Source organism: Bos javanicus, chromosome 7 (genome assembly GCF_032452875.1).
Source record: "Bos javanicus breed banteng chromosome 7, ARS-OSU_banteng_1.0, whole genome shotgun sequence".
Classification (NCBI taxonomy): Eukaryota; Metazoa; Chordata; class Mammalia; order Artiodactyla; family Bovidae; genus Bos; species Bos javanicus.
The window spans coordinates 16,109,419-16,119,174 of record NC_083874.1 but is presented as its reverse complement, the minus strand read 5'-3'; the positions used below and the strand labels follow the sequence as shown (position 1 = coordinate 16,119,174).

General features: G+C 57.4%; 1 protein-coding gene across 2 annotated transcripts; it reads right to left on the bottom strand.

Annotated features, from left to right (window-relative positions):
• Positions 1–16: 16 nt before the first annotated feature.
• On the bottom strand, positions 17–8,939 carry MCOLN1 (mucolipin TRP cation channel 1). 2 transcript variants are annotated; one of them, XM_061422286.1, is made up of 14 exons: positions 8,732–8,939; positions 6,499–6,704; positions 5,282–5,449; positions 5,030–5,195; positions 4,531–4,639; positions 4,215–4,311; positions 3,886–3,985; positions 3,608–3,714; positions 3,351–3,500; positions 3,124–3,225; positions 2,633–2,755; positions 2,052–2,267; positions 347–477; positions 17–244 (listed from the first exon to the last, which is right to left on the bottom strand). In XM_061422286.1, exons 1-14 carry the CDS (start codon positions 8,760–8,762, stop codon positions 208–210), a joined length of 1,743 nt encoding a protein of 580 aa, XP_061278270.1. In that variant the 5' UTR covers positions 8,763–8,939; the 3' UTR covers positions 17–207. The 2 variants fall into 2 exon arrangements, with proteins under 2 accessions (XP_061278270.1, XP_061278271.1); XM_061422287.1 differs by having other exon boundaries at positions 3,608–3,624; positions 8,732–8,906.
• Positions 8,940–9,756: the final 817 nt, after the last annotated feature.

Genomic DNA, 9,756 nt, shown 5'->3' with positions numbered 1-9,756 from the left:
TACAAATGAGAACAAGTTTATTTTCCCGTTTATTTAACACCCACCCTATCCTTGTCCAAAGTCCGACCCGACTGGCCCAGGCCCTCACGGGGCGCGACTGGCAGCCGGCCCTTAAAAGCAAAGGGTAAAATAAATAAGCTTGGGTCTCCGCACTCCGGGGGTGGTGGTGGTGAGGGGGCTAATGTCCAGTAGCAGTCCGGGTCCGAGTCAATTCACCAGCAGCGAATGCTCCTCCGAAGCGTCCCTGAAGGAAGGGCAGTGTTAGCGGAGGTGGAAAGCATCGGTTCCCTCCGTCCGCTTCCCTTCCACCAGCCAATCCCAAACCCGAACCAAACCAGCCTCGAACCTGCCACAACAGCAAAGGAGGCTGCAGGCGGAGCCGCTCCCGCGGCGGAATTTGCCGGAGGTGGGGCTGTCCTGGCACTGCGCGATGTAGGCCTGGAGCTCGCTCACCTCTGCGCCCGCTCCGCCTGGGTGCTGGGGAGAAAGACCCGGGACCCACATGAAAGACACCCCTGCCCTCCCCATCCTCTCCAACCATCTGAATCTCCCTGATCCTGGTGGACCAACCAGGCTCCCTCCTCTGGGGCTTTGTACATGCTGTGCCCTCCACCTGCTGGTTCCCCGTGCTTTGCTTCACCTGGAGACATTCCCTGACCACTGAATGTGTCTCTCCGCCTGCGGGGCCACCACCTAGAGCCATACTGGACCCAATCTGGGTGCTTGGCAACCACCTACTGACTTGGGTGCACACAGTGGAAGCAAGGTCTGGGTTTGTACCCCCAAGGCTGATAGACATGTGTGATCTTTAAGTGCTAGAGGAAGACCTATAAGGGCTCCTTGGGTCTGAGTGACAGAATTATGTCTGTTGCCTGGCTGTATGTCCAGGCACAGGCCGGTGCAGTCTTCTGCATTCCCAGTTGCAGGGATGTTCTGGCTTTCAGCCTCTTTTTCACCCTTCCCAATCTCATGGGAGCACTCTCTTCTCCAAATCCTTTCTAGCAGTTCCTTCTCCCTGGTGCGCTCTCTCCCAGGCTCTTGTCTCATCAATCCAGAATGTTCTGAGATGATGGAAAGGTTTGATATCTATGCTGTCTAAATCTGGTAGCTACTAACTGCACTGGCATTTGGGTGCTTGCTCTATGCCTGGTGTGAGTGAGGAACTGAATTTAGAATTGTTTCATTTTCATGAAAGTCAAAGTGTAACTAGTCACGTGTGTGGCCAGAGACCAGACAGCACATTTTAGAAATTTGCCTGGACCCAGCCTAACACCAGTCTAAAGCAGGAGGCCTCTGTAACCTTCAGTTTATACCACCTCCATCGGTAGATTGCCATACTCTGGTTTGTCCATTATCCATCCTGCCCACCAGTGCTGGACAGACACCTGGCACCAGGCTTGCAACACAACAGGCCCCCAAACACATCTGCTGAAAGATGTGTCTGCTGACAGATGTGTCACACCTGTCTACCTGTCACGCCCGCGTTCTGCTCTGGGCCCTGCAGCCTGCAAGACCACCGTCATTCCCTAGACCCACAGGACACAGGGGCTTGGAGCAGCACTTCTGGAATCACACAGTTTCGGGATGAGCTGGGTTCACCATCTGCCTAGTAGCCAACGTTGGGCAAGTCAGTGAAACTCTATGGCTTGGTTTGTGTGTGTTCAGTCACTTAGTTGTGTCCGACTCTTTGCAATCCCAGGGACTATAGCCCACCAGGCTCCTCTATTCAAGGGATTTTCCAGGCAAGAATGCTGGAGTGGGTTGCCGTTTCCTACTCCAATGGCTTGGGTTCCCTGTTGGTAAAAGATGCAGGAATCCTACCTGGCCCCACACCTTGATAAAACTGAGAATGCAGCAGCTGTGATGGTATCCGCCCCTCTTGGGCCCCCCACTTCTGAGCTAACCTCTCCTTTGGCCTCGTGGAGTCTCCCATATTCTTTCCCAGGGTCCTTCTCGCCTCACCCCAATGTGGCCAACCTCGAGGGACTTACAGCCTGAGTTTGGGGCTGTGTGCTAATGCATGTGGGGTGGCCCACAGGGAGGTGGCTGACCTTGATGGTGTCGTAGGCGCCTGTGATAAGCGCGATGAAGAGACTGAGCACCATGTAGATGAACAGGCTAATGAAGGAGTACAGGTAGAGCTGAGAGAAGAGCCAGACCAGGCTGCTGCGGCTCTGCTGCGCCTGCATGGCCGCGAAGGTCACGAACATGTCATCCCCGTTGATGAGCGAGAACAGGCACTCGGACACCATGGACAGTGAGCGGAACTGCAGGTGGGCAGCGTAGTAGGGGGGTCAGAGCAAGCCGGGGGCGTGGCAGGGGCTGGGATGGGGCTGGTAGTGGCATTGGGGAGTCAGAGGGGACAGCAGACAGAGCACTAGTAGTCACGGTAAGGCCAGCTCAGGGGGATGGGTCACTGAATAAGGATCAAGGCCAGGGTCACTGGGTGGGTTCAGAGAGGACAGTGGATAGAATTGCTGGAGACCAGGGATCAAGGTGGGTTGTTCAGCGTCACCAGATCAACAGCAGGTGGACCCGCTGGTGTCAGAAGACTCAGGAAGTAAGAAGGGGAGCCAGGGACCCTTGGACAGTGGGTCATGAGCGCCACCCACAGGTCCCTGCCAGCCCCTACCTTCACATGGTAGGGCCCCAACACGATCCAGCCGCAGAAGCAATAGCCCAGATAGATGACGGCCACACAGCAGCAGAAGCGCATGACGCTGGGCAGGGCCACCCGCAGCGTGGCGATGAGGATCTGTGGAGGGAGGAGTCGGGGGGCGGACAGTGTGGGCATACCCACAACACAGGCCAGCTGGGGTGACCAGTGAAGCTGGAAGGAGCCTCAGAAGGGGCAGCAGGGTGCTGAGAGCACACCCCCTTGGCTGGATTCAGCTGGCAAGGGGTTGGGGATGAAAGTGGGCTCACATAGCCCCTGCCCATGTAGAGTGACAGGTATGTCTGGCAGGGGTGAGGGGGCAGGTATGGGGAAGAGGCTCCTGGTGGGTCATCTGCAGGGGCTGTTGATGGCAATACGGGTATGATTTATCTGGGGGTTGAGGGGGTGGGAATTAAGGGACATGTGGCTGCCACCAAGAGGGCCCTGCCTGCATATCTGAAGCTTACATTGTACTTATGGAAGAAGGTCAAGTAGCGGATGACTCCGACCCAGACTAGCAGTGTTGAGGTGCCCAGGAGGATGCTGCAGACGTCGTAGCTTGCCAGGTTCTAAGGGCGGGAGTAGCGTTAACTCCATCTGGCCCTTCCCTGGGGATGGCATTGGCAGGGAGTGGGAGAGGGGGACAGGGCTGGAAGGAGATGGGGTGGGGAGGCAGGGCGTGGGCCGGACCCACCTTGGCTTCGATGCCAATCTTCATGATGGTACCCGAGATGGTGAGCATGTCGCTGGTGACCAGAAGGATGTACCAGCCGTTGACAAATTCCAACCGCTCCCACAGGCTGATGACCCGTCCCCGCCGTCGCCACATGAACCTGACAAATTCCTGCAGGGGTAGGCGGGTGGGGTGAGGGCTGGTCTGGGCAGGGGAGGCTCCCCACCCTGGTGGCCCCAAGGGTCCCAGAGCTGGGCGAGGCTGGGGCTGGCTCTCACGTTCTGCAGCAGGAAGCCTCGGAGCAGTGAGCGGGCGCACAGCAGGAAGGAGAAGGCGCAGGTAAGGATCACAACCACGTCAAACAGGAGCCGGAAGCTGTTGTCTCCTGCGGGGAGGGGCCAGGCCCGGGGGGCTTCAGGGCTGCTTTGGGCTGGTCAGTGGGCTCATAGGTTTGTTTGGGTGAGTCAAGAGCTCGGTTCATACTGGTCTGGGGCTCGGGGCTCCCAGGGAGATTCAGAGCCCCTGGGCAGCACTGGTTCAGGGCTTGGGGGCTCACCATGGCCAAAGACGCTGGGGTGCTTACACTCCTGGATGTGGGCCTGGGTCTCTAGGCTGATGGGGACACGCCCACTGTGTGCCTTATTGTCAAATGTGATCTGCAGGGGTGCAGCGAGATGAGACAGGACAGGGTAAACCTCGGCAGACCCAAGGCTCCCAGACCTGCAGGATGGATGGTCTGTCCAGCCCCAGCCTCCCCCATCACTCCCACACTGCTCCTGGCCCAGGGTCCCCCAGCTCCAGAGTTCAGGAGTCCTGTGCCCCGCCCCCCACCCTACCCCGTCACGGGCTGGTTCCTCACCCACACCCCAGGGACCGTGGGCTCACCAGGATACTGAAGGTGTAGCAGTCTGGGATTTCATTGTTGATCAGGCTCTGGAGGTTAATGGTCTTCAGCTGGAAGTGGATGGTGACGTTGATCAGCCTGGCGGGGAGGCTTGGGTGAGGGGGTGGGTGGGCTCTGCCTGAGTGCCAGTGCTCTGCCCCATGCTGACTCTGCAGCTGGCAGAGGAAGTGCTCACGTGGCAGCTTGGCCTGCCCAGCCCGGGCTTGTGGGGAAGTGGCTGCCCCCTCCCCCAACACTGAAGGTGCCTGGAGTCCTGCCTCCCCGCACCCCCAGCCCCCTCGATCGGTCAGACAGTACTTGTGGAATTTGAGCGTGAGGTTCCTGTAACTGGCGCTGCCATCCGAGAGGGAGAGATCATCACTGGGGGGGACGGGGGGTCTCTCAGGGGGGTCCACCCGGATACAGTCTGAGGACAGGGAGTCAGGGAGGGGACACTGGTGGCAGAGGAGGCACAGGCAGGTCTCCCCAGAGTCCCCGACAGCCCCCTTCCCTGCTTTACCACTCCCTTCGTATTTCCACATTTGTCTGTTTCTGTTGTCTACCCCACAAGGGTCAGGCCCAGTCTATCTAACCCCGTACACAGGCCCCAGTGCCTGGTGCTCTGTGGCCCCAGGTGTTTAGAGAATGAATGACAGTGAAACATAACATGCAGCTCTGTCTGCACACCAAGCAGCCAACTCATCATCACATCATCCTCGCCACCCTGTCTTCCAGAAGAGCAGGAGGGATTTTCAAGTGGGATTTTAATCCTAGCAGCCCGGGCTCCTGACCACTGAGCCCTGCCCGGCCCACTCACCCGTGACGACCATCGGATCAATGTCAAATGTGTCGTTGGCTGGGTCCACGTGGCCCCGGTGGTAGTAGCACTGGCAGAGGGCCAAGGCTGAGCCGTTGGCCCAGGGGCCGCCCCCGCCCCGCACATAGGCATACCGGCCCAGGGACACGTCTGGGAGTGTCAGGTACTGCGGGCAAAGGAGGGGAGGATCTGTCAGCCCCGCCCGCTGTCCCCTGAGGGCCCAGCTGCCCAATGGCTCCTGGCCACCCGCACCTGGTCCACGGCATAGAAGATGGCCTGGTATAGCTGCTGCCGCGTGTAGGCTGCGAACGTGTCATCCGCCCCATCCGTGTAGCCCAGCAGGAAGAGGTGTCGGAAAGCGATGGTGTTCTCCTCCCGGAACGTCACTGCCAGCTGGTTGCTGAGCCCAAACAGGATGAGCTGGTAGGAGGGACAAGGACGATGGGGATCTCCCACAGTGCATGAGTGGACGGAGAGAAGAGAGGGCCCTCCCCATGAGGGCAGGCCTTCCATACGCAAACAGTGGCTGCTCATAGAACTCACGGCAACAGCTAACGTCCATTACATGTGTACTGGGTGCCAGCTGCTGTGCTAAACCCAAACCTATGGGGACAGTCAAGCTCCAGGAGTTGGTGATGGACAGGGAAGCCTGGCGAGCTGCAGTCCATGGGGTCACAAAGAGTCAGACATGACTGAGTGACTGGACTGAACCGCACAGGGTAAGCACCACTGCTGGCTCCTTTTGCTGTTGTTCAGTCGCTCAGTCGTGTCCAACTCCTTTCGATCCCATGGACTATCCGTGGGATAGTCCTCTGTCCGTGGGATTTCACTGGCAAGAATACTGGAGTGGGTTGCCATTTCCTCCTCTAGAGGATCTTCCCAACCCAGGGATTAAACCTGCGTCTCCTGCATTGGCAGGTAGGTTCTTTACCACTGAGTCACCTGGGAAGCCCCTCACTGGGCTCCTTTACTGACAGGAGATTAGAAGCATGGTGACATACCCAAAGGCACTAGACCAGAAGCTCTCAGGACAGGGGCTGAGTCTGACTCATCACGGAGTCCTTGGAGCCCAGCACAGGTCCTGGGAGAGGGAGGGAGGGAGGGCAGTGGTCTCTGCAGCCACCAGATCAGTTTTCTTTGAGGGTCAGCACAGCATCAGACTGCCAGGGTCCACATGCCAGCTCCCAAGGCTTAGTTGCTATATGACTTTGGACAAGTCCCTTAACCTTTCTGAGCTTCATTTGTCTCATCTATAAAAAAAGTGCAACAACACTGACCAGAACCTTAGAGGGCATTTGTGAAGCTTAAAGGAGCTGCTCCTGTGCAGGTCCCAGAGGGCTTCCGACTGATGAGTGCCACATGCTGCTGAGGGGGCAGGACTAGGCTCTGACTCTAGGCTTTTCCCCTTCAAGGAAAATAGGGCCCACAGGTGGAACTCTGGGGGCAGGGGCGAGTGGTACAGGTCTCACCTGCACGGTGACCACCAAGATCTTCACCACTTGCAGCATAAGCTTGAAAGGCTTGCGACCCTTGGCCCGGAATTTATCACAGGGGCTCATGAAGAAGTACTTGAGACGGCGACGGAGATCTTCCTCTTCTGGAGGGGTTGAAGGGGCTGGGGAAGCCCCTGTCTGAGTCCCATATCCAGGGCTGGGTGTCAGAAGACGCTCGGTCTCTGTGAGATGGGAGGGAGGGGGAAGTGGGGACCAGGCCGAGACAAGTTTACCTGCCAATAGGGGAGGCAGGTCCCAAGCTCCAGCTAAAAAAGAACTCTGAGAGATCTAAGGAAAACCAGAAAATTCGTAACATTTTACAGATATTTGCAGCAGTGCTGGTCAAAGACTATAAATCACTTGAAAGAGCCTGAACTGATTCCTGGCCCTGCCTCAGGGCACTCAGCTTCCCTGAGTCTCAGCTTCCTCGACTGCAAAATGGGGCAATAAATTCTCTCACTTAGGAAGCTAAGGATTTGATACTTACAAAGCATTCCATTCCTAAGCCTCAATAGTTCCTCAACAAGTAGAGGCTATTCTATTTTTTTGTTTGTTTTTCCCCCCTTCTTTTTGGCCATGCCTAAGGGCAGAGAAGGCAATGGCACCCCACTCCAGTACTCTTGCCTGGAGAATCCCATGGACGGAGGAGCCTGGTAGGCTGCAGACCATGGGGTCGCCAAGAGTTGGAAACGACTGAGCGATTTCACTTTCACTTTTCACTTTCATGCATTGGAGAAGGAAATGGCAATCCACTCCAGTGTTCTTGCCTGGAGAATCCCAGGGACGGAAGAGCCTGGTGGGCTGCCGTCTATGGGGTCGCACAGAGTCAGACACGACTGAAGCGACTTAGCAGCAGCAGCAGCAAGGGCTTGCAGGATCTTAGTTCCCAGACCAGGGACTGAACCCAGGCCGCAGTAATGAAAGCACCAAGTCCTAACCACTAGACCACCAGGGAACTCCTGAAAGTGAAAGTGAAGTCACTCAGTCGTGTCGGACTCTTTGCGACCCCATAGACTGTAGCCTACTATAGACCATAGCCTACAGGCTTCTCCATCCATGGGATTTTCCAGGCAAGAGTATGGGAGTGGGTTGCCATTTCCTTCTCCAGGCGATCTTCTCGACCCAGGGATCGAACCCGGGTCTCCCGCATTGCAGGCAGATGCTTTACCCTCTTAGCCACCAGGGAAGCCCAGCGAACTCCTAAATAGAGGCTATTCTAAGCATCACTGATTCCTTTCAATCCTGACCAGCCCAAGAAGAAGTCCAAGTTTTCAGCAACTGCTGGTCATAGTTGGTCACAGCAGCTGAGAATAGTCCCTGACATACCCCCATGATCCCCACTGGAAGAACCCTGTTTCATTCCAAGGTCTGGCTGACTCTCTGCCTAGCCCAGCCACCAAGATGAAATGTGGACACTCTTAGAACCTGTCCCACAGTGAGGGCCACCTTCAGATCCCTTTGGCACTCAGATGCTGTTGTGGTTGTTTACAAGACAGCTGGATGGGAAACCAGAGGGTGGGGCACCTCCCTGGCTGGGATCACAGCTAATCCACCCCAGGCTCCAATGACTAGGACATCTCTGAGATGTCTGCAGCTAGTTTAAAAGATGATCAACACATGGGCATTCCTCCAGGCTTCCCTATGAGAGGCAACTGAGCTTCCACGGGTTTGGAGATCTGAAATTGAGTTAGGCGCCTGGGTTTAAAGTGGCAACCCCGCCCCAGCAGTCCTGCCTGGGTTTAGAAAAGCTGAGCATTTGCCTCCTGGCCCGGGGAAGCAGAGTCTGGAGTCTGACGTTGGGGCGGGAGGGTAGGGGTGGGGGTTGGAGAAGCTGGGGCCGCAGTCGGAGTTTCAACAGAACTAAGCAATCCGAATCTAGGCCCGGGATGCAAATCCTGGGACCCTCGCCGCCGCGAGTCGAGAAGCTGGCGGCTCGCCAGCTGCCTGAGTTGAAGGTACTCAGAGCACAGCCCGGAGTCCCGCCACTTAGAAGGGAGAAGCTGGTGCCCACCCGCCACATGTGGGCAGCCTGCCTTTTCTGCCTAGGCTCTAGGAGCCGTCAGTCCATACCGACACCACCGGGAAGCTGAGAGGTGGGCATGGGAGCTGAGGAAAGGGAAACCCGGAGCTCCGCCGTCCCAGGTAGGAGAAGCCGTCCGCAGGTTCGCAACCCGCGTTCCGGAGCTCGCCGGATTGCCTGCGCCCTCACCTGAGCCGCGCGGGCCTACGGGGACTGCCATGTCGGGGCCCGGAGCGCCGGACGCCGCCGGGCGCTGCGGGGCAGCCGGGGTCCGAACGCCCCGCGCTGTCACTGCGGCCTCGCTCCCTGGCGGTGCAGCTTCAAACCCTCCCGCATCAGCTGACTCGCGCCTCAGACACGTGACCACCGCGGCCAGGGAGGCAGGCGACCAAATCCGGTCCCTCCCCCTGCGCCACGACATCCCCTGCCTGAGCCGCGCGCAAGCGTGCCTCGGATGGCGGCTGGCTTCCTCTAGGCGGTCGCGAGGTCCTAGCGCCGAAGGTGACAATGTGCTTGGGGGATGGGCCGGCTGTGAGCGTGCGGACTTAGGACTGACTCAGTCCTGGCTCCCTGTCGTTCCGGCGTCCAGTGCCAATCTCATGGCTTCCATGTCTAATGCTTGACCCCTTTCCCTCCGCGGTGTAGGATAAGGATCCTGTCTCAAGGGTGTCCGGCTCCATCCTCCCAGAAACCCTCCCTTACTCTCAACCCCCTCTCATCTGACCTATCATCAATCCTACTTCTTTTCCTAATTGTATCCTAAATAGGACCACTTTCCTCCACTCCTATGGCTGTCAGCCCAGAGTCTCCCAACATTCCTGGCTTGGACCACTGCAACAACCTCCCTGATCTTACGCTCCTATTTCTGATCCCCCTCCATTCCCCTCTCCATCCAGCAGCCAGAAGGGTCTTCCAAAAATAACTGATAGTCCTCTGTCAGAACCTGCTGGTAGCTTCCCATTTCTCTTGGATGACAAGCAAACTCCGCTCTTCAGTCTACTGAGCCCTCTTTTCCAGCCCCACCTACCTCCTCCCCTATCTCATCTCAGTGGCCCCAGGGCCTTAGTACAATCTTCTTGCCTTAGGCAAGAAGGCAAGTGATCAGATCAGTTCAGTCACTCAGTCGTGTCCAACTCTTTGCGACCCCATGAATCGCAGCACTCCAGGCCTCCCTGTCCATCACCAACTCCCGGAGTTCACTGAGACTCACGTCC

Excerpts from the sequence above, each read along its gene's own strand:
- MCOLN1 (XM_061422286.1), bottom strand. The coding sequence starts at position 8,762 with ATGGCAGTCCCCGTAGGCCCGCGCGGCTCAG. Across the intron at positions 5,450-6,498 it reads TCTTGGTGGTCACCGTGCAG|CTCATCCTGTTTGGGCTCAG; the intron begins GTGAGACCTGTA and ends CCCTCCTACCAG. Across the intron at positions 478-2,051 it reads GCGCCTACGACACCATCAAG|CACCCAGGCGGAGCGGGCGC; the intron begins GTCAGCCACCTC and ends CTTTCTCCCCAG.